General features: G+C 34.2%; 1 protein-coding gene across 8 annotated transcripts in view; it reads right to left on the reverse strand.

The window, feature by feature from the left end:
* Nucleotides 1-25,470, reverse strand: part of CPSF6 (cleavage and polyadenylation specific factor 6) — a 34,392-nt gene that overhangs the window by 5,887 nt on the left and 3,035 nt on the right. Inside the window, exons 2-11 of one of the 8 annotated variants that reach the window (XM_082742883.1) lie at nucleotides 20,362-20,571; nucleotides 18,730-18,833; nucleotides 15,252-15,397; nucleotides 14,218-14,391; nucleotides 13,977-14,087; nucleotides 12,995-13,499; nucleotides 10,529-10,644; nucleotides 9,902-10,055; nucleotides 5,648-5,840; nucleotides 720-5,567 (exon numbers count right to left, since the gene is read on the reverse strand). In XM_082742883.1, coding sequence (XP_082599009.1) covers nucleotides 5,654-5,840; nucleotides 9,902-10,055; nucleotides 10,529-10,644; nucleotides 12,995-13,499; nucleotides 13,977-14,087; nucleotides 14,218-14,391; nucleotides 15,252-15,397; nucleotides 18,730-18,833; nucleotides 20,362-20,571 — 1,707 coding nt within the window. In that variant the 3' untranslated portion in view covers nucleotides 720-5,567; nucleotides 5,648-5,653. Of the gene's footprint in view, nucleotides 1-719; nucleotides 5,568-5,647; nucleotides 5,844-9,901; nucleotides 10,056-10,528; nucleotides 10,645-12,994; nucleotides 13,500-13,976; nucleotides 14,088-14,217; nucleotides 14,392-15,251; nucleotides 15,398-18,729; nucleotides 18,834-20,361; nucleotides 20,572-25,470 lie in introns of those variants that run through there. The other 7 variants (XM_082742881.1, XM_082742882.1, XM_082742880.1 and 4 more) reach the window with 7 other exon arrangements.

The following is a 25,470-nucleotide window of genomic DNA, read 5'->3' on the forward strand; positions in this document are numbered from 1 at the left end:
GTCCTTTCCTCCCCAACTAGGCTGTAAGTGTCTTCAGAGCATCAATACACATATGCACTCACACTGCCTAGAGTAAAAACCTAAATTTTACAACTGCAAAAGAAAACAAAAAACAAAAACCCCAGATGTTTAATCCTGAACTTTCTCTTTTAAATAGTTTCTATTTCCCCGCATTTTAAAATGAGATACTTAAGCCATTTCTGTTACCTTTTGTTGTACTTTTATCTTATGTTGATGAAGCTTTAGGTGGAATTATTTCATGGGAAAAAAATCTAGAAAGGCAGCTTTCATAGGTTTTATTTTTGTTCTTCGCAATGTATTTTTAAAAACTGGTATTAAAGACAGATAAGGAATATGTTCTAACCAGAAAAGATGCTGGGAAATTAATAAATCTTACTTTAAAAAGTATGTTATCTCTCTAACCCTTTTGTTGTGATGCGAGAGAGAGATCGGTCATTAAAGAGGGAAAAATTAAAGTCACAGCGAACAAAAAATTCCCATTCCTTCCAAAAAACATGTGGCATACACTGCAACTTACTCTTATTCATCACTCCACAAAGGAGAATTTTACTACTATTTCTGCAGAGAATCCTGTTTGTGAAATTGTAACACACATCTTTTTGCAGGACAAATACACTCATCTTTTGCTTGAATATACTTCATATATCTTTACTATTAAAATTCTCTCATTTTCACCATACAGACATAAAATCTGGGGGTAGTCTGACAGTTTTTATTTCTCTTTCTAAACACTTTACATGTATCCATTTGGAAATACAAATTTTACAATCTCAAACGGAAGCAAATTTGAAGGCAATACAACCCATTTCCAATAATCCAATCCCACAGGATACTCTCAAATTTCTAGTTAGACATCTACATAAACAAAGATACCAAAAAAGCTTAAAAGTGACAAATACATTCAATGCTCATGTTTTCAGAATACCATTTAGTTGAATATGTTAATGTCAAAGTCACACAGTTTTAGCTATAATATAAAAGGAAGATCTATGTAGACACTTGTTAAAAAACTAAGACAAATGTAATCTACAGCTCTTCAATGAAGTCTCTAAAGTAAGCACTAAGTAAAATTTCAATACAGAGAAGCACCTGTATTTTGAGATAATGTAAGATCAAGCCAATACTAACAGCTCAAATTCTGAGCATTTCTGTTAAAACTTATCTAAGCAAATTTGTTAGCATCAGTATTTCTATGCTCATGGCCAATTCACCTTTTTAGTAAAATTCAAATATGTATCTGATATGGCTCTTTCACAGGCTTTCACATTAATAATCAATTAAAAGAAGTGAATATTGAATTGAAAAAAATTTCAATATACTTTTAGAGATGTGCTTCTATTAACTCAGTGAAACAAAATTCACGTTTCTCTTTTTTGAGAATTTCTCCTTAATGAGAGGAATGGGGATGGAGTGGGCAAAAGAAATAGAAGATTCTGAATATAAGTCAACTCTTATAAATTAAAATTCCTTTTTGCAGTGGCTAAAACATAGTACATGAAAATTCTGTTTATTATAGGTATTTACAAAACTTTCCTTCCTACCACAACATCTGGTAAATTTCCTTCTTTCTACCTGTGGTCACAGTACTTACCTTACCTCATTTTAACTAAAGTCTTTCATTATATTATAAAACAGATACAAGATTGTTGCTCTAGGGCAGTTCACTATAGAAATAAACCTCACCACAGTCAAGGAAAACTCATCTTTGTCCCCCAAATTTCACAAAAAGGACATTTCAAAATAAGCTACTTATGTGATTGAGAATTTCCTGTGAGGATTAGAACACCCTACCACAGAAGGCAAATTAGTAAATATGCATAGCATATATGACACACTTACCCCTTTTTGGTTATTAAGTTTTCTTTAAAACAATGCTAACTAAATATTCATTCAAAACATTACTTATTCAGAGTGATCTAATTTACAAACTAAAACAATGGTAGTAAATTTCACACTGAGATGAAGGTGAGAGCAAGGTGACTCACATTGGCACTGAATTTTCTTTTAACAGGGAACATTAATCATTTGTAAACAAAACCCATTCTTAAACCACAGTGAGCAAAAAACACACTATACATCTATTCTCAGGATTACTTCCTACCCTCCTGCCACTTCAGTTAAGATAGCTGTGTAATAAGGTTTTATAAATATTAAAAGAAAACCTGGAGCAAAAGAAGTGAAAACTAGCAAATCCAGATGAAGCACAGCAGTTAGGACATATGGTAGAACACAAACACACACAAGGCTGGATAATATTAGGCAGATCTCAGATGACCTAAGAGTTGCAGAAATAATTTTTAAGTATCATCACCACCAGTATCATTCATTGGATGGTTAAGAGAACTTAATTTTCACATTGGCCTCAAAGTAACACTAAATCTTAAGAAGCTGAAACACATATAAAAAAACCTTTTTTTATTCTTTTGGCTTTGTTTTTCCTAAATTAATGAAAAACTATAAACTAAGTAAAGAATGCAAACCACCCTAAATCTTGCGCAATAACAACACAACCTGAGATTATGGTATCTATGATTAAGTCTTACAACGAAGTGTAGTTATTTAATCCATTTTCCACACAAGATGCTTAAAATTTTATCAAAAAAAATGGACAATGATTTGAAAATATTAAAACCTCTTTTCAGGGAGAGAAAAAGCATGAATAAAGAGTATATTAAAAAATAATTTGGATTCATTATTTTTTGTACACACACACAAAAAAACCTGAATCATTAACAGAAATTTGCTGTGTGGCATTGTTCCAAACAATAAGAGGAATGCAATCTAAAAGAAAAGAACTGTGAAAATTATTTTTGTAAAAAGTGTACAATTTTAAAACACTGAACTACTCTTGTTTTGCTCAGAGTGGTCTGAGAATAGAGGCAGAAATTACAGAATATGAAATACAAGGTATTTACATATTGAAAATTTACAATACTGATATTCCCATTAAAATATTACCTATTTGAACTTGATACTGAATGCTTTTAGAAAAATTAATACATATTTTAAATGAGAGAATGCAATTAACATTACCAACAGTTCAAACACAAAAAAAATTAAGATGGGACAGACATTAACAGCTTGCCAACATCATTAAGTTTCCAGTTAAGAACTTGCCCTTTTAGCCATTCATCATTTTAATAATAAATTACATTATTGTTTTATTTATATACACGCTTACTGACATTCAAGTTAGCTTCCCAGTTACTTGTACTCCATTTAGTCCATTTAAGATTTACATGAAAGCTCAAAAGGACTCATATTTAAAAACTTCTAAAAAGGTCAACAGACCCTATTATGATAATAATTAAATGTGCAGATAGTTTTCTTATTTGTTTAGAAGTTTTCACTTGAAAATATTTAATCCTAGTCCCAACCCTGTAAATTCACATCTACATTTGCAATAAATATTGTTTGGTATAGCAAAGGTACAATATTCCAGGATAACAGAATTTTTTGCCCTAGAAATGCTTATGTAAAATTTTGCTTGGATGAAGGCACATAACAATATTACAACTCAATTTTGATTAATGTACAAACAAAACATGGGAATTCTGATATGGTACACATCAGTGATTAAGAAAAAATGTCAACCATAGTTTTCAAGTTAGGAATTCATAGTTAATGTCTGAATGTAATGAAACTCAAGCCATGATATAGTTAGGTGTACCCATTACTAGAATGTAATGTTAGTTAATTCAAAGTATTAAAATGAACAGTGGACTTTTCAAGGAGTTTACCTGGCTGACTATGCTAGTTTAGCTGAAACCAGGAAGAAAAATCATTAACGTTGGGTATAATCTGGTTCAGAAGCTCCTTGATGGGCACATCCAATAGTGGAGATGTTTAAAAATGTATGGAAGTTTCATTATCATGCCCTCAATAATTAGAAGCTTGCTGATACCTGGCAAAGTCTAAATAAAGATATAACTCATACACCTGTACCTTACTATAAATGAAATGGCTGATACAGCTAAGCATTTCAAGTAAGTTGGCTAAAATTCACCTTAAGCAACTGATGGATACTGAGAATTTTTTCCTAAAATGGGATTAAGATTTATTCAACCCAAAGGGGAAAAAGCTCTATCTTTAAAATTTAGTGTTTATATGTTTAGTGTTTACATGACAGAACATTTAATTAATCCTTACATCCAAAAGCAGTATTAATTTCAATGAGCTCAGTTTTAAAGTGAGAGATGTTTTGCTTCATACTAAATGTTTTGGGATTTACATTAAGTTCTATAATACAATACATGGAAAACTATTTTAAAATTCAAGTTTTGATAAATATTTAAAATGCATGTTCAAAATGCTAGGGAAGTATTAAAAATGGCTTTTCACTTCAAATAGCCCATAAAACTGTGAATAAAGTAATAGCTAATGTACTATAAAAATAAGATTTACATGTTTATTTTATAAATAGTATTATTCAAAAAGGATCTCATTTGCTAAGATGTATCTCTTACAGTTAAAGAAACTGCTATTCTGCCACAAAATTACATATACTTGATAGTCTTTGCTTTTGCCCATAACAACTTAAATACTAACAATTACTGTGACTAAATTCAGGGTTTCCCATGATTATGGAAAATAATTATGTAAAATGTAGTTACCTGTAAGGGATCTGTTTAAGCCTAATTTAATTTGGATATACCACCAACATATAAAGAAAAATTATTTGTTTACAGAATATCCTTTGTGTCACATGCACAAGCCTCACAGTGCCCTCCCCCTACTTTTCACATGAATAAATGCTGTTCACAAATATAAAAATAAAAACACGTGAAAATGAAGTATAAACAGACAAATTCCCGCTTTATGAAAAATGTACACAAGAAATAGTTTTAAAATACAGAAAAAAAGACACATGATTATGGTTTATGAATGAAACATCAAAGAAAATTATTTCAAGGTTATTCTAACCTGGGATGCATGATTTGATACAACTTAAAATTCTTAGATATGGAGTACCCTGAATCCATTTTAATTAAGTTTCATATCTTCTTTGCAAATTAAAGGATATGTTTTCTTTTATTTTAAAACAAAAACCAGATGCCAAGAAAAGTATCTTTTCTAAAGAGTAGTTTTTTAAGTACAAAAGCTCTTTCAATGCTGAGAAACCATCCTCCTGTATTATAAGCTATTATAGTATTAGATTGTCTTAAAAATTTTAGGGAGTCAGTTCAAGGAGGGAAACTTTCAATTTACTTTTACAAGTCCAAGCACTATACATACATATGTGTGTGTGTGTGTGTGTTATGAATTAACTTCCCGTATTTTGTATTTCAAATCACATGCAAACTATCTGTATAATTAAGACAATTCCAATTTTCAGATTTTAGAAGTAGACATGAGTCCTCTTGATTGTTTTCTTGCTTTCTAAAGACCATCAACAATCTTAGTTTTAACTCAGCAATACAATATTCAAGGATAAAAGGTCAAATTTTTTTTTTTACCTGGCATTACTCACCTGTCTTTTGTCTCAGATGTTTCCAGAAGATTAAATTCAGAACAAGTAGTTGGACCACTTAAAATGTAGGTATATACTGTATAAACAATAGCCTTGGAGTTATAATTACTGTTAATAACACATATGCTAAATATAACAGGAACAAGGAATACCCACCTTCTTCTAACGATGACGATACTCGCGCTCTCGGTCCCGTTCTCGGTCCCGATCTCGGTCCCGGTCCCGATGTCTCTCTCGTTCTCTGCTTCTCTCTCTATAATAATCATCATGACGATCTCTACTACGGGATTTATGACGCCGACTCTTTTCTCGTGATCTACTATGGTCCCTCTCTCTTGATCGTTCACGTCTTCTAAAAGAAATTACTGGATTAATGCTCTCTGTAAATTAACAGCAGTGGTTAAAAGTACCCAAGGCAAAAAATTCTTCACAAACCTAGTTTAGACTTAGGATATCCTGAACTACCAATAACGATTTACCAACACACCTATAAGCTTGAACTAGAAATTCCATTTTTAAAAATAGTCACATACCTCCCCCCCGCAAAAAAAAAAAAAATTTACCCCTAAACGAAGAACCAGACACACAGGGGCAATACATCTTATCATCTGTAACACGTAACAGCCTAAACCAGACACATAGTAACTGAACAAAAAACAGAAAGATAAAGGAGAAAAAGTTTCAAAAACATGTTGTTTCAAACTAAAGATTATACAGAAGGTAGTTTCTTAGACATAAAAGTCATGAAATTATGAAACTTAAATACATAAAAATTACCATCAAGAGGTGACCTAAGCCTATCAATTTTATAATTGATAAACATATCAATTTTACATTTATAACTATCCCAAATATGATTGTTCATGAGTCCCACTCCACTAAGAAACTTTCTTATATATGTTTGCTGCAGGGGGTGTGTGGTGGAGACCTGGGGGGCATGGTGGGAAGCAGAGTTCAAAACTTAGTTCAAAAGTTATGACTTTGAACTCACAAGTTCAAAACTTATGACCACCAGAAAACACTGGGATATAATTCACATTGTTACTCAATAAAAAGAATTATTTCATGAGCTGCCTTCAAAAATAAAACAAGGGCACCTGGGTGGCTCAGTCAGTTAAGTGTCTGCCTTTGGCTCAGGTCATGATCCCAGGGTCCTAAGTCCCACATCAAGCTCCTGCTCAGCGGGGAGTCTGCTTCTCTCTCTCCCTGCCTCTCCTCCTGCTTGTGCACACGCTCTCCATCAAATAAATAAAATCTTTAAAAACAAAACAAAAAAACCCCCAAACCAAACAAAAACAAAAACCAGGTAATTTAACTGAAATATATTGCTTAAAATACTTTTAGAAATTCTTCTAAATTTTTCACAATTCTGGACTTTAAGCTCTATTACAAAGCTATAATCATCAAGACAGTATGGGTACTGGCACAAAAACAGACACAAAGATCAATGGAACAGAATAGAAAACCTGGAAACGGACCCTCAACTCTAAGACCAACTAATATTTGACAGCAGGAAAGAATATCCAGTGGAAAAAAATCTCTTCAACAAATGGTGTTGGGAAAACTGGACAACCACATGCACAAGAATGAAACAGGACCACCCCCTTCGTAAAAAGCTTTTCTTTATTTAAGAGAGAGACAGCGACATGCACAAAAGCATGACAGAGAGGCAGAGACAGAGGGAGAAGCAGACACCCTAGACACCCTGCTAAGCAGGGAGCCCAATGCAGGACTCAGTCCCAATACCCAGAGATTATGACCCGAGCATAAGGCAGCTGCTTAACCAACTGGGCCACCCAGGCACCCCTGAAACTGGACCATTTCCTTGCACCATACACAAAAACAGATTGGATTGAAGACCTAAATGTGATACAAGAATCCATCAAAATCCTAGAGGAGAACACAGGTAGCCACCTCTTCCACCCTGACTGCAGCAACTTCTTACTAGACACATCTCCAAAGGCAAGGGAAACAAAGGCAAAAATGAACTACTGGGGCTTCATCAAAATAAAAAGCTTTTGCACAGCAAAGGAAACAGCTGACAAAACCAAAAGACAACCGACAGAATGGGAGAAAATATTTGCAAATGTCTTATCAGATAAAGGGCTAATATCCAAAAATCTATAAAGACCTTATCAAACTCAACACCCAAAGAATAATCCAATCAAGAAATGGGCAGAAGACATGAACATTTCTCCAAAGAAGACATCAAAATGGCCAACAGACACATGAAAAAGTGCTCAACATCCCTCAGCATCAGGGAAATACAAATTAAAACCACAATGAGATACCACCTCACACCGGTGAGAATGGCTAAAATTAACAAGTCAGGAAAACGACAGATGCTGGCGAGGATGCGGAGAAAGGGGAACCCTCCTACACTGTTGGTGGGAATGCAAGCTGGTGCAGCCACTCTAGAAAACAGTATGGAGGTTCCCCAAAAAGTTGAAAATAGAGCTACCCTATGACCCAGCAATTGCACTACTGGGTATTTATCCCAAAATACAAATGTAGTGATCTGAAGGGGCACATGCACCCCAATGTTTATAGGAGCAATGTCCACAATAGCCAAACTATGGAAAGAGCCCAGATGTCCATCGACAGATGACTGGATAAAGGTGTTTGTGTGTGTGTGTGTGTAATGGAATATTACAAAGCCATCAAAAAACGAAATCCTGCCATTGCAATTACCTGGATGGAACTAGAGGGGCTTATGCTAAGCGAAATAAGTCAGTAAGAGAAAGACAACTATCATATAATCTCACTGATATGTGGAATTTAAGAAATAAGGCAGAGGATCATAAGGAAAAAAAGGAAAAAAATGAAACAAGACAAAACCAGAGAGGCAGACAACCATAAGACTTTTAATCATAGGAGACAAACTGAGGGTTGCTGGAGGGGAAAGAGGTGGAGGGACAGGGTCACTAGGTGATGGATATTAAGGAGAGCAAGTGATATAATGAGCACCAGGTAGTATATGACTGATAAATCACAGGTCTGTACCTCTGAAACCAATACATTATACATTAATTAATTGAATTTAAATTTTAAAAATGGTAAAAAAAAAAAAAAGAAAGAAAGAAAGAAAGAAAGAAAGAAAGAAAGAAAGAAAGAAAGAAATCCTGCTAAATTCTGGAATTCACAATAGGGAAGTTAACAACTGCCTGTAAGCTGAAATACCTAGAAATTCTTACTTAGTAGGGCTTAAAAAATTTAAAAGAAGACTATGTAAGGTATGGTCTTCAGCTATGACAAATTTGTTCAGATACAAAAATCCTTACTTACACTGGGTCAGAAAGGTACTAATTAGAAAGCTGAGGACCATGACAAAGACAGGGTCCTTTCCCTTAACTTAATTAAGATTCTAACACCAGATAAAGTATACTGTAGATAGATCTATGAATATCATATACAGATTAAAGATCTACTTTTCAAAATATGTAAAATTTCAAAGTTAGCTATAATACTAAAAAAAGGAACTACTTAATTAGAAAACTAAGAATAGACATTAACTTCCTTGTTCTAAATATTTATTTAGCACCTGTTCTGTACCAAACACTGTTTAGTCATTAGAAATACTGCAATGAACAGGACAGGTAAGGCCTCTTCCATCTTCCAACATGTATGTATTCTAGTGAAAAGAAATGTGCAGTAACAATAAAGAATAGGGGCAGCTGGGTGGCTCAGTGAATTAAGGGTCCAACTCTTGGTTTTGGCTCAGGTTGTGATCTCAGGGTTATTAGAATGAGCCCCATGTCAGGTTCTGTGCTCAACACAGAGCCTGCCTGGGATTCTTTCCCTTTTCTTCTTCCTCCCCCTCAAATAAACAAACAAATAAATAAATGAATAAATAAAATCTTTTTTAAAAAAGACTCCAGTAAGTACTGTGACTACGGTAAATACTATGATAGAAATAAAAAGAACATGACATAATAACCTGGGAGAAGACTTCTTCTAGAAGTTAGATTGAGTTAAAGCATAGATAATAAGAAGTGAGCTATGTGAAGAGCCAGGGAAAAGGGTTCCCAGCAGAAGGAATATCAGGTATAAAGACACTGAAGTATTTAAGTATTAATGGATCAAAAGGAAGAGAAGAGACACCACCACCATGACTAGAGAATAGTGGGTAAGGGGTGAGGTACACAATGAGGCTAAAAAGACAGGCAGGTATCACACACTGCCTCAATGTTTAGAGTCTTATTCTAAGAATAACCGGAAACCTTTGAAGGGCTTTAAAAACAAGCAAACACCTTACATTTGATTCAATATAAGAAGAAAAAAAAATCAATAATAGCTATTGCATAAACAGTAATAAGTAAAATCAAAGTCCTATGTTAAAGTCCCAAACACATTTTTTTTTTTTTTTGTAAAATAACAGTTTTAAATAGACATGAGACAGGAAAGTTTTACCTTGATCCAGAACCATAAGACTTGGATTCAATTCCATGAAGGCAATCTTGCAAAGAGCTAATAAGAACTTTGCAACGATCATCAGCAGATACTTTGGATTGTTTAATTAAAGAAATTGCAGTTACCAATGTCTCAATAGCACTCCCATAATCACCTAAGAGGGAAAGGAGAGACTGAAATCAAAGAAATTGTTTCCAAAATACCATCTAACCATTTGGAGTAAGAGTAATAAATCATTTTATAAAAGAACAAAATAACTGCAGAAGATGTCTTAATTTTTTTAGTGTTTCACCATTTGGAAAAACGTTTTATGTGCATGAAATTAGCACAATTTGTTATTATTATTGCTGTGTAAAGCAGGTTATTAATTTGTAAATATGAGAGTCAAATTTAAGCCATTAAATGTAAAGACTAAAATTTAAATCCATACCTAAAAATTTTAAATTATGGATTTTTTCCATTACTTTGACACATAGCTCCCTTCAATGTCTTTTAAATAAACACAGATATGATTTGGGAATATGAATATAAATACTAAACACAAATGACCAATCTTCAAGATTGCACATAGTTTTAGGCCATTCCTGATAACATAAATAAGAAATATTAATACAGAAATACACAAACCAGCACTGGCATCAGACACAGCTCTTGAAATAGCACTGCTTGAGATTGCCCTATTTCTATTCATGATTTCTTCAAACTCAGCTTCACTCAATGGCGTTCTTGCAGTATCCATTTCCCTGTAAAATAAATATAAACCTTAAATTGCACTCAACAAATTTTCCAAGTTAGTCAGAATATTAAACAACTCATACTAGTTGCTTTTGACAAATGCCTCAGAGCTAGCAGTTATTTTTCCCGAGGGAAGCACACTATTTATCCTACAAAGAGAGTAAGTCTAAGCAAAATTCTCTTACTCCACTATCTTTCAGCTGAAATAAAGTAGCAACTTAGAAACTTTGCCTTTTGGAGGCCAGAGATAATGTATTTACATATCTACAATAAAATATTTTTCAGAGTCATACAAAAAGAAGACACAATAAATTGTTCTGATGAATATATATATAGCATAAAATAGTTATATATTATCATTATCTTCTATTTATATATATTTTTAAATGGTGACAACAAAAAATACAGGCCTACACAATTAAGGAGTTTGGTTACATTTATGTTTGGATCCTCTAGGCACAGGGCCCAACTTACAACAGAAGGATAACAAATCTGATTAATGAATAGAAATTCAGATGTGGACAAGATCTTAGACCATCTTGTTTACCACTGAATCCCTGGAAGAGTATCAGGCAAATAAAAGATAGTAAGTGTAAACTGTTGAAAAAAATGGATTAAGTGCCAAAATTTTCTAAAGCTACTTGACAACTTTAAAACTACATGTAAATTATGTGTCAACTATATTTCAATTAAAAAAAAAAACCTGTACATGTACAGTACAGGAAAAGGAAAGTCCTGCCATCTGAGTTACCAGTTACTAAGTAGGACACTGAGTTGAGGGACACACTAGTAGTTCATTCCAATGAAAGGAGGAAACAGTTAATCTAACTTTTTGCATGCTTTTAAAATATTACTGTTATTACCCAAACTTTATAAACATCCTGAGCAAGTTACAAGTTGTTCAAAATATAGGTGTAATTTCAACTAAATGCCACGACTTGCGCCAATTCTATCCCTCTTAAAAATAAAATCCCATATTAAAATAATGAGTTTTCTCTAATTTTTGATAAAAAATTAGTCATTAATAACCATCCCCACCATTCTTGAAAACCTAATACTGCAGAAATTCTGTTATGTTAGGAAAAGGATATGAAACTCAAATTTTAAACAGTCAAACCAAGTCATGTAACCCACTCTTATATTCTAATTGTGAACATTTAATATGAATTCACTCACTGGAATTAAAGTGAACAGAAGTTATATACTAGTTCAACAGTTCTAACAGTTTTCTAAAGAAAACAGCATTTTAAATAAAAGATTTATTTATCTGAGAGAGAGAGAGCACAAGTGGGTGGGGGTGGGTCAGACAGAGGAGAAGCAGACTCCCCACTGAGCAGAGAGCTCAACTTCAAACTCGAACTCAGAACCCTGAGATCATGACCCGAGCCAAACGCAGACACCTAACCAACTGAGCCACCCAGCTGCCCCAAAACAGCATTGTTGACAGTCAAATAGATACAACCTCTAAAAAAAGATAATGGTCAATGAGTTTTGCTTACAATATCAAAGTTATTGCCACGTGTCTGTGTAACTGCATGGAATTAGGCAGAACCCCAAATCCATTCTTTCAGGATGTTATCAGACAAAATGAAATACAAAGTAGTTTAACAGTGATAGTTTAAAAATATAAGCTCAGAAGAAATTAAAGGGGCAAATTCAAATAGTTCTTGGAGAGTAGAAACCTAGCTCTCTAATTATGTTTTGAATATGGACAGTTTTTAAATGACTTTCAAAAGGCGCTAAGAGATCACTTACTTCAATAGTGATTTCCACTGAGCTCTTCTTCAAGCATCACCATTACTTATTTCCATAAAAACTTTTTTACAAACCCAAATATACTTGTAAAGCACTGAATATTTCCATTTTAATTAAAAGTTGGTAATTTGCTACTCAGGACTCCTGATCAGCATGAGCTAATCAATAGTACTTATATAACAAACTGATCTAATTCCTAAAATGAAGAAACTTTAGTGCTCTGTGTAGTATCCCCAATGGCAAACTGAGATTCATTTTACCATCTTGTAAGTAGTTTAAGGATCCCATTTCTCACTTAAATTATCTTTATTAACCTCTTTTAACTTAAAAAATAATGAAAATGAATCTCCAGAATTTAGTGACTTGCTCTAAATCATGCAGCTTTATCAAGTGGCAGAAGTGGATTACTCCCAAAGCTGTTTTGTATGTCTTTCACCATATGATATTGCCTCTTCTAATGAGAGAATATAATACAAAATATTAAATATCTGGGGAAAATGCCATAATTTAAAAAAATAAACAAAAACCTTGGTGATGAGAGTGTGGAGTATCTTCCATCAAACAAATACACCAAGTCTACTGTCATAGATACATATAACTTACCTTCCAGGAGGCCCATAGTCACCCCTATCATATGGTGGGGGTCGGCCATATGGATCTGTTGGTGGTGGACCCCGGCTATCTGATGTAGGCATGCCGCTGTTAGTTGGTGGAGGAAAGAAAGCTGGATTCACATGTGGAGCTGGTGGTGGGGCACCTGGAGGTGGTCCAGGAAGATGCGGAGGAGGAGCAAGTGTAAGGGGTGGCCCAAGAGGGCCAGGTGGGCGAGGTGGAAAAGGGCCTGGAGGTGGAGGTGGTCCCTGCTGTGGAGGTGGTGGACCAGGAGGGGGGCCGTAGCCTGGAACTGGAGGTGGAGGGCCAGGAGGAAGCGGACCCAATGGAGGCTGCCCAAAAGGTTGTCCAGGAAAAAGAACTGGTGGTGGAGGGCGATCTCCTCGATTAGGAGGCCCAGCTAAAGGAGGAGGCAGAACCTGACCAGGAGGTGGAGGACCCGGTGGACCAGGTGGGCCTGGAGGACCTAAGGGTGGACGTGGTGGAGTCTGTCCAGCTATAGAATAAAGGAGAGAAGAGAGGAGAGGAGATAGGAGAGAGAGAGAGAGAGAGAGAGAAAAGAACACTTCAATAAGGTATTGTAACCTTTATGCCAAGAATATACTTTTAAAGCACAACTCATAGACCAAGATTCTTTCTCTTTAAATGAAACCCATATGGTAAATGCTACACTAACAACTATAGAAGTGCGGTATATCTTTACAAATTTAACTAGTTCAATTTATGCTTAAGAAAAATTATTGAAACAAAAAACGTTAATAAAGAAGATTACAATGCTTAGAGATAGTTTCCATCTTTCAGCGTACACACATTTCTTACAGTGAAATCACCCACCTTATATTCTACTCTGATGCCAAGCTAGAAAGTGAAACAAGGAAAAATGGTCTTGAAAGGATTTTTTAAGAGGTAAGAAAATAAGACGGATGTAAATATTCTATATATAAGTCAAGCAAGTTTGGAGAAAAATAAAGACCTTTTAGGCCAAAAATGGGTATTTCCTCTATGCTGTGCCCCATATGCCATGGAATCCTAGTTTCCAGGAACAAAGGCCGAGTTCCTTTAACAAGATGCTTGATCAAATTTCCTGGATTCCAAAAATAGCATAACAAGGAGAGTAAGTCACATTAATAATGCATTACTTGAAAAAGAGAGAAAAGGAAAAGAGGTATTAAGGTAGACACATTTTATCCATGGTAATTTAAGAAAAATTTTACCTGGAAAAGGTGGGGGTGGCCCTCCTGGTCCTGCTGGTCCAGGAAATCTGTCCCCACCGGGAACAGCCCCTGGAAAACGGCCCCGTCCTCTACCACCTTGTGGAAATGCTGCACGTGAACTGCCTCCTGGAGGACCAGCTTTACCTTCCCCAGACATTTGTCCTGATTGTGTAGCTGCAAATATCCAAATACTCATAAATAGCATTTATTAAAATAGTCCTCTGAAATGTAACCACTGCTATTAGAAACAACTCTATTTCAAAGTTCACGTATGCTATAGGCTAACTTGCGGATGTCTTGGGCCTGTCCACACTACATGAGGAAATACTGGTTAGAAAACATTCACATCGAGTCTCAAAGTATCCAGACTTAAATGTGTTTCCAGTAAGTAAATATGGGTTAATTTCAAAATACCAGTACTCTACAGCAGCCAAGACTAAAATTATCCCAAAAGAAATCTGAATTTCAGGAAGCATAGATTATTTTTTATCCTATTCTTCAGTTAAGTCTTAAGTGCTAAGGCATTAAAAGAAAAACCACCACCACTTGAATTTCTGTTAACTGCATGATCATCCACTAGATCTCTTTAAGTGACAGCATTCATTAAGTGTGTAAAGGCAAATCTTTCCTGTATTCACTTAACCAAGTGAGGGAAGGTCTTGGTGCTAAGCAGAAAATCAACAAATATTTTCTGATTACCAGTAGCTTCTTCCCCACCACAACACATATCCACGTAAGTTCCCTTCAATCTAAGGATTAGAATGTAGTTTCTTTCTCTAGGATGAGAATGACAGGACAAGAATGGAAAGGCTATAGAACCTGCACACTGTTGTAGAATACTGGGTCTGAGACATATAGTTTTCAGTACACAGGACCATAGTCATAAACCAGACTTAAAACCAAAGGATGGGCTTTCTAAGATGGATTCTCCAATGAAGTATTAAGATGACTTCTCTAGTGTAGTATCTAACAAATACTAGCAACATTGGTTAAAATGCACATCTTTGAATAAAGGCCTGTGAGGGATTGCTTACTTTTCCTGGACTGCATTTCAAATTGACTCAGGAACTGTTTATTGCATGGAGTTACAACAGGATTCTGACCATGAAGTTCTCTCTTAGGCAACAGATCCATTAACTTTTTTGAGGATGCTTCAGATCCAACACCAACAAGGGCAAACCTAAAAGATGTTTAAAGGAGTGAGAGTAGGTGGGGAGAGATTAACAAAACTACTGTTAAGGAAATGATGTGCATTTACCTTTATCTAAGAAAAATGAAAATATTTCTTAAAAATATGCAAGCTCACACTTGCATCTTTAACTTTTTCAAAATATTAACATACTATATACCTCACTCATTTAAAAAGTGTACAATCCAGTGGGTTGTTTCCCCCCCCCATATATTCAGAGTTTTACAACCATTACCACAAGCAATTTTAGAGCATTTTCAATATCTCAAAATCAAACTCCATAATCATTAGCTGTCACTCCATTTCCTTCCATCCCCCAACCCTAGGAAACCACTAATTCACTTTGTGTCTCTATGAATTTGCCTATTCTGGACATTTCATATATATGAAATTATACATATATATTTCATATATATGAAATTATATGTGGTCCTTTGTGATTAGCTTCTTTCACTTAGCATAATGTCTTCAAGGGTTATGCATGCTATAGCATGGCTCATTACTTAATGTCTTTTTATAGCTGAGGAGTATTTCATATGGATATAGCACATTTAAAAAAAAGATCCCATCAGTTGACAGACATTTGGGTTGTTTCCATTTCTTGGTTATTATGAATAATGCCACTGTGAAAAGACGCCCAACATCACTAACTATCAGGGCAATGTAAATCAAAACCACAATGAGATGCTGTTTCATATCCACTAGGATGGCTATAATCAAAAAGATAAAAAGTGCTGATGAGGATGTGGAGAAATTTAAAACTTCATACACTACTGACAGGCATGTAAAATGGTATAGTTACTTTCATAAATCATGTGGCAATTCCTTCAAAGGTTAAATACAGAGTTAATATATAGTCCAATAATTCCACTATTGAGTATATATAAACACACACACCTAACAGAACTGAATATGTGTTCATACAAAACTGGTAAAAGAATATTCATAGGGCATTACTGACAATAGCAAAAGTAGAAACAACCCTAATGTCTATCAAATGATGGATGGAATAAATAAAGATGTAGTATATCCGTATGGTATTCAGCCATAAAAAGAATACGGATATATTCTACAACATGGCTGAATCTTGAAAACATATGCTAAGTAAAAGTCAGTCACGAAGGACCACATACTACGATTCTATTTATATGAAATGTTTAGAATAAGAAAACCATAGAAATAAACTGTTAATGGGTACACGATTTCTTCTGGGGATGATGAAATGTTCCGCAATTAGACAGTGATAATAAATATACTAAAAACCATCAGACTGAACATTTTATTTTTTATCTATTTTTTTAAAAGATTTTTATTTATTGGTCAGAGAGAGGGGGAGAAAGTGTGTGCACGTACAAGCAGGGGGAGCAGCAGGCATAGGGAGAAGCAGGATCCCCACTGAGCAAGCACCTCTATGTAGGACTCAATCCTCGGACCCTGGGATCATGACCTGAGCTGAAGGCAGACACTTAACTGAGCCAACAAAGCGTCTCAGACTGAACATTTTTAAAAGGTAAATTTTATGGATGTGAATTATATCTCAATTAAGAAAAATAAATTTAAAAAAGAAAAAAAAGAGAAAAAAAAAAACCCAAATGGCTACCAATTTCATACAGTTATAGGATACTCTAAATTATTCTCAGAAGGGCTCTTAGGAGCTCTTCCTAATGTTCAAAATGGCCCTTTAACTAGATCCCTTATTCTAGTTGACAAATTCTACTGTGTGAATCAAGATTATCTTGGGTCACAACACTCAGAAACAATTTAATGAATTCATTAATTTAATAAACATTTATAGAACACCACCACCTATATCCCAGACCCAATCCAGGGCTAGGGAACAAGAAGTGATCAAAACAAAACCCTTCCTCTCATAGACGTTACGATCTAATGGGAGACAAGACCAATTAGGAAAATACACTATAATAAAGAAAAAACAAAACAGAGTGAAAGGAGCAGAAAGTAGTATTTTGCATAGAATGATGAGGAAAGAGAACTCTGTCAACAGAGGCCTGAATGAAGTGAAAGAGAGCCATGTGGATATTTGGGGGTAAAACCAACCAAGAATAAGATATTATTGGTATAAAAATCCTACGTAGGAATATCTGAAGAACAGCAGAGATAAATGTGGCTGAAACAGCATAAAGGCGGCAAAGAATGGTGTAGGATCTAAGGTCAGACATGTGAACAGATCACACAGTGCCTTTCTAGGGCACAGTTAAGATTCTGTCTTTTACTCTATGAGAGGGGACCATTAGAAGAAGATCTGAGCAGACAAATATTGATGTCACTTTTTTCCAGTGTTTACATTGTGCAGTAACATAAGCTGCAGGGGATTTAGGGTGAAAGCAAGAACATCAGGCTATTACAAAAGTTCAGTAAGAGATAATAGTGGGTCAGGACCAGGTAATAGAAGTGAAGTTCGTAAGAAGTGCTTGGATACCCCATATATTTACAAAATATTTTTAATGTAAACTGATACTCTGAACATAAAGCAGACTAAGGCATATTCCTTATTATTTTGCATCTAGCAATTTATCTTAAAATAATCCAAAATCTGCTCCTAAAAGTTTATATATAGTGATGCCTCTGTAGTATTATTTATAGTAAGCCTGAAAACCCAAATAACCAAAAATAAGAATGGTAAAATAAATTACTGTAGCACACAAGGTATGATGGAAAGAATTAAGACATTAGCGATGAAGTGAATTTATGGATAAATATGTTTTATTCATGTTATGAAACATGTGAATTATAATCCTGTTCTTTTAATTTTTTTTGCACTAAATATACGCTATGAGCACTAGGGAAAAACCTGCAAGTATATTCACTAAAATCTTAAGAGTGATCATGTATGGATGGTGACCTTGTGGCTTTTTATTTTCCTATCTCTGGGTACCTATATTTTACAATGCTGCTCTAATAATCCTATCTCATTAATATAATTTAACAGTTAAATTAAACAAAGCATTCATTTTACATTATTCTCCAATTGCCCATCTTTCCCCATCCCTTAATCACAGGATAATGCTTCTTCAAACTGTCTTTTCAATAATCATTTCAACCACAAATGGAGAAAACTCAAACTCAGGAAAATTAAATACATCTAATCTAATCTGTCCACACTTCCAACTGCACTAGTTTTATTAAGTTAGAACACAGGGTAAATGAAATTAAGTGAAATGAAGGGAAATCTCTGCCCAAGATCCTTTTGCCAATGTGGATAATAAAGCACGCACACAGTTACCATTAAGAATAATTACTCCCCAAATTATGATCACTACGTACTAACTTATTAGGGGAAACAATGAAATTAAAATTCTTACCCCTTTGACTGGCCATTTGCCCGGTTTTCAAAGAATTTTATCTCCAAAATATCATTTACTCCCAAAGAGTGCACTGCTTCAGTTAAGTCTTCATCAGTTGTCCACTGCAAGATATTTCCCCCTCATTAACCATCAAAACATAGCCAAGATTTGTATTGTTTAAACTTGTTTTAAGAGAAAACTTAGAACAAACAAGACAGTTAATGTTCAGTGCAGATCTAAGCGGAGTCACTGTCAGTTAATCTTTAATTTTTAAATGGTATAAAAGCACTTGAGGACCTAACTTCATCCCCTGATAAACGTTTCAGAAATCAGAAGGTATATATCCTTGGAGGTAAGATTTATTTCAAAAAAAGGTGTTTTTTTTTTTTTTACTCTTAAAGACTTTCTGGTCTCTCCAAACTTTAAACTCCTATGATACTAAGTTTTTAATAAAACCAATCTCACTTACCACTTCTTCCCTTAAAGGAAATTATTTCAGAAAATAAATTCTGCCTTATATTTGAGTGTAAGATTAAAAAACAACACAAACATGTACTGAGTACCTATCATGTATACTTTATATCAAATATTTAACTCTTAAAACAATCCTGTAAGTCCTATCACTATTCCCCTTTCACACATGGTTCAGTGGAGAAATTTAAAGCTTGTCCAAGATCACAAAAATAATAGATGGACAATCTAAGATTCAGCCTTCTTTAGCAATCACACTCCTGATATTGATACTACTGATACTCTCTCCAATATTATAAAACTGCTCAGACTGAGTGGTTGGAGACTAATTTTTTTTTAAATGTGAACATTTTAAAATTCTACCAAGGAAAGAAGGATGTCAGATTTTGATTTCTAGACAACTTTTAAACTTTCAAATGTATGTACTAAATGCTTCTAAGCAGAGATATAAAGATTCCATATGGCTGTTTCAATGATTTTAAGATTTAATGCTAATAAAATCATAAATATACACTGAATGCCCAGTTAATGAAATGCCCAATCAATAATCTCATAAAAAACCCAAATTAAAATATAAAGTATATAGCAGTGTTTCCATAAATGAGATTTCAAATTTAAAAGCAGAAATAAAATTCAGTAAGTTTGTAATACAAATTAGATAATGAAAACTTCTTTTAAAAAGGATTTTACTTTTTTAAGCAATCTCCACAACTAATATGAGGCTCCAACTCACAACCCTGAGACCAAGAGTTGCACACTCTTCTGACTGACCCAGCCAGGAGCCTAATAATGAAAAATTAAAAAACCCCAGATCAAACTGTTGTTCCTAGAGTTCTGAATCCTGGTTGCAGACTTTACATGAGTATTTTTCTTTGTAAAACTAGGATAACAGAAGTGTAGAAGTAGTAAAATATAAAAAATATCTGATTTAAACTCAAAATAACTGAATTATATTTAACTGGAATGTCTACCAAAACAAGCTGAATGACCACAAAATTCAAAACTAGATTTGGAATTTATAATGTTTAAATATACTTGAATTTCTCTCTTCATTGCATAAACAAGCATACAGAACATCAAATCTTCAAATTTTTATTTTATAAAACTGGAATAAATTAACTATTTGAACAGTTCAAAACCAACTACCAATCATTTAATTCATATGTTAAGTTTACTTACCCATGTTAGGTTTCCAATATACAATGCAATTCTCTTTCCAGTATATGTATAGACAACATTTGGTGCTGCTCCTTTACCCACATCATCACCAACAGTTGGTGGGAGAGTATCCATGTAATCACGGTCTTCTGGGGCATCTCCATTATTTGCAGATGGAGAGATGACATCATCATACAAATCTATCTGATCATGCCCACCATATTCAGCCTCCTGAGACACAGAAATAATGCTCTAAATTATACAACAGTCAGACTACCACTAAACAGACTGGAATACAAATTCATTCAACTATTTTGTTTTAAAAATCTGGTAGAAGATAAAGCCCCAAAGATCTCAGTAAAAATCTTCTCTTTACTTCACGCCATAGATGTATTCTTGAATGGTACCTATATAAAGTGAGTTTCTGTACAATAAATCCCATTTTCCCACTTACATATATTATAATATGGAAAATAACATTCCTCAGGGATAAGAATGATAGACAAAATAGGTAGTGATGTAAAACTTTCCTTGTTAGTACAATACTCTTAGAGTAGAAGTAATAATACATGAATGCAAAGAGATGGGCTTTAAAAAAATGACACAAAAATATCACGAACAAAAGTCAGAGCCATTATAAATCTTTAATATTTAACTGCAGACAAATACAACTATTATTTTCTATGGTATTCAGTATCTTGTTTCCCAACTCTGTGCAAGATACTAGTTTTAGAAAAAAGTACAGTGAGCTAAGCCAAAGGAAGAGATGAAGAAATGTGGGTACATAAATTATTCCAAATGTCATTACAAATGAACAAGAAATAGAGAAACAGTAAATAAAATATGCATAAAACTATCCAAATTAGTATCCAGCAATAGTTTCATTATTCTCAGTCAACAGAGTTAATGCTTACCTGAACGCTTAGATCTCTAGTCAATTTAGCAAGAGATATCTAGTCAATTAGCAAGAGAAAGATGATATGAACAAGGATCTAGTAAAGCTCTGCCACGGAGTATCACCAGCAGAATAAATACAATGCCAGTGGATGCCATTTACATGCCTGAATGGTAAGCAAGCAAAAAAGGAAAGCAAACAAGAAACAGAAATGTACACAGGAGAAAAATGAAAAAGAAGGATTCTACCATAAATAATTACAAGAAAAATGAAATACAGACGTTGGCAGAACACTCAACGCCATTTAAACTGCCCTTTGTAAGGGCCACAGGCTTGACTAGCCAGAATCAGAAGAAAAAACTACTTTTATCTTCCTTCCCTTCCATCACTAAGTATCTAAATCAATGTGAACGATTTCATTTTTCTTATGAGGTAGAAAATTTGAGATAATAAAAGAACTACAATCAAAAAACAACAAACTTGAGAGCCCAGAACCTGGGTTATATCCTCTCATTAATATAATTTATTAAGGAGGAACTGCTATATAAATGGCACATAAGGAGGAGCTAAAAGTTCTAATAGTTTTAAGAAGTATTAGGTGGTAGACAAATGACCCAAAGGAAAGCATTTATAACAGGACTATAAACAGATCAACAAAATGTTGTTATTATAGGCCCCAAGAGAACATAGCTTTGCTTTGTTACCCAGAAGAGCAGTAAAGATTTTTTTAAAAGTGGAAAAAACCTGAAAGGGGAAATAACAATTATACACATAGCTAAAGGAATCTGAAATTTACAAAGTCATCTTGAGGTAATCTTCTGCATAACTGAGTCAACCAATTTACTAATTACATAACAGCATCTTTACATAACATTTTGTTATGAGGTAGAATGTCTGTAAGACTTATCTAATAAGGAATCCAAGATCTCTAGGTTAAGTCACAGAACAAAGCCATCTTTAGCAATGGGCAAAAACTAAGACCACAAATAACTAAATTATGCCTTGATTTTATTTTGTTTGTACAGCAATATCAAAAAAATCTTTTATAACTGAATTTTTGTTAGACAAAGTAACATGCTCAAATTGCAGTGACAGTAAAAATTAGGAAAAAGGAGTTTAAGTTTTGTTATGAAGTTTCAGTGTAGCTGAAGCTTCAGGCAGCGTAGTTGCAGCAGTGGTTCCATACACTTAAGACACTAAAAAAGATTCCCACAAGGGGCAGTGGGCATTTTAAACTCTTGCAATCCAGTTCTGTACACCAAGTGGAATTATTATTATTATTCAAAGGGAGTTGTGTTTCCATCCTCCTCAGTAGAGACTACAATCACAATATATGGTCTGAGGGAGAGTAAAAAAGAATGCAAGGATTATTTAAATTTATATTTTCATGAAACAGGTTTAACACATCATTTGATTTTTCATTAGTTCTAATCTAGGAAAATGTTTACATAAGTAGACAATAATTTACAAGCATAATCGCAGCTACACTAACCTGGTGAATCACAATCACTTACTATTTTTGTCCGTCCACGAATTCCTATGTTGACACCAACCAATTTTCCACATTGATATGATTCTACCAATATTTAGGATCAGCCATTTTGTCTGGTAGTTGGACTGCTTCCAATTGGTTGAAGTATGATGCTAATTGAGACCAGGGTCCTGGGGTTTGATATCCATGTGGACTAGTTAGCTTCGCTCTGTTCCAAGGCCACAGCCTGTACTTCTAGCCCCAACGGTATGCATTTGGATGTGGTGAAAAAATATTAATGAATCTGAATACATTTGCTGCCATTACTAAAAATGCAATTCAAAGCACATACTCTTGAGCTATCAGTAATCTTCCTTTTCAGCTTCAGCGTATCACATCTATCCTCCATATTAAAAAAAGATACAGAACACATCTACTTTCTGTTTTTATTTTTAAAAGGGGAAAAACACATATTCTGAAATTATGCGAAATGTGTATCACAGGTCATATACAAAGAAGGTGAGCTCTGAACATGTACTGAACAAAAAGGAAATAGCTTCTACTGTGTCAGAGAGAAATGGTCAACAGTGTCAAGTTATACTGTGGAAAGAATCTTCTCAATTATCATCTTTAGGAACTTGTAATGGCATTCAAAAACAAACAAAAACCAACATTGCCCCTCTAACTATTTTAGATGCCAAATGCTGCTCAGTCTAACTATCTGCTTTTCATAATAACTTATCTATTGATAGAGCTGCACATAACATGTAACTTCCAATAAAATAATAGTTCTCAGGGCTCGTTAAAAAAAAAAAAACAGTAATATTTCTCCTTCCCTACATTCTAAATCGCTAATCATTCTAATCGCACGGCATCCTTTTAAGATTTTACACTTCAAGATTATGTTCTACATGATATACAAGTAGCTGTTGCCACATTAGAAAAAACAGTTTAAAACAACATGGATAGTAAAATAACCATTAGCTCCCTTCTATAGGCAATGTTTCTTCTTCCCTCCAAGCACTTGTTTTTAGACATATTTTTCTTAATCACTTCCCACAAAATTTTACTATCACAGATGTCCTGTATATACATACATTCTGTATACCACCACTGGGCTGACCATGGAAAAACCATACAAAACTCTTCAGTCTCCCTGAAAGCCCAACATAGCTTTTGGTGATCCTAAATTGTAATAATAGCATCCCTGCATTACACGAAGAGTACCAGTAATGGTACAGCAAGGGCCATTTGTTTTAAAGCCCCTCTACTTAAAAGAGAAGGAAGAGAAGGAGGAAGAGGAGAAGAAAAAAGAGAAAGGAACACATAAGCCATTTCCATTTGGAGAAATATAAAGGGGGTAGGTTTACATTTTGAATTTACATTTACAAAATATATTCTATACCAAGGAAGAAAAATACCAGCATGCAATATCAAGTAGAAGATCATCTAATTCATATTTACCTTTAGAGAAAATACATCATTTTCTGATTTTTATCTACTTGTGTTCTGAGTACATTTGAAAATTAGTTTGCAATCCCTGTAAAAAGGTCAACTAATGGTAAAGAAGCCAACCTGGTACTAAAAATATGCTACATGAACCACAAATGGTGGACAATTCACAGGCAGTTGAATAAACTACACTCATAAACTGTAAAACTGAATGGGAAGAGCTCTACTCCCCTAAATATTCCTACCTAAGTTTCTGAGTCAATCTCATTCTCAACCTTACAGCCTTATCTCAGAGGATTTTCTATTAAATATAAATTTACTAAAAATAAGGTTTTCATGGACATTTGCCCAAGAAACTTATTTTCCAAAGTCGGCTAGACAACTGGCTCGAGTAGATACATAAATGATTAAATATAAAATATACTAAACTCACGAAATAAAGGCAAGCTGACTTACGAGGATGGCTAGGTCCTTAATTTCTGAAGGAATTTTTTCCCAGCAACACCTATATACATTTTCATTTTAAAACTCAGTAGTCAAAGTACTAAGCACTGTTACCAGTGACCTATACCACTAGACAGATCAGTAACTAAATTCGATAGTAAGAGCTTTTCATCTCCAAACATGCAAAACACACACTTAAATGTATACAGTGTAAACTTTCCTCAGGTTCCTAGTATTTTTTACTTTCCCCATCAATAAAAATTCTACAAGGATACAAAGGAGTTTTATATGTGACCTGTCAGAGTGTTTTAGTTATGTAGATGTATCTCACCCCCCAACTACAACGCATTTTAAGAGTAGAGACTATCTGAATTTTGTAAACCTCTTTGTTGGCATATAATAATAGATAATCAAGAAATGTATTTTGAACAACTGAGTTTGAAAATTTTTTATTTGGTCTTGGTCAAAATTAAAGTCTGTATTTGTTAAATAGTAGGGATGCCAACTACCACGTGAGAGTACAAATCCCAGCTCAAGCTGTACTGAGACATACTACAGAGGCTGAAACAGAACTGTTTTCTTCTCAACTCCAAATTCAAGTAATGTAGAGGTTTGGAAGTAGTTCAAATTTTCCTTCCACTGGAGTAACTAACTGTTCTCAATTTGGTTATATCCAAAGACCTTTACTTTAAGAATTAAAGAGCACCCATAAAGAATAGCCAAGTCCCTTGTGCCTTCTCTCTTTCTCCAACTTTATTCTTCATTCTAAATCCATCTGGTGAAGAAAGGAACCCTACAGTTTCACTAAATTTATTCTCACCCCATTTCCCAATTCTCTTCTCCTAAGAGAGCTGACTGTCTCATACTT

This window comes from Mustela nivalis (genome assembly GCF_964662115.1).
Source record: "Mustela nivalis genome assembly, chromosome: 7".
NCBI lineage: Eukaryota > Metazoa > Chordata > Mammalia > Carnivora > Mustelidae > Mustela > Mustela nivalis.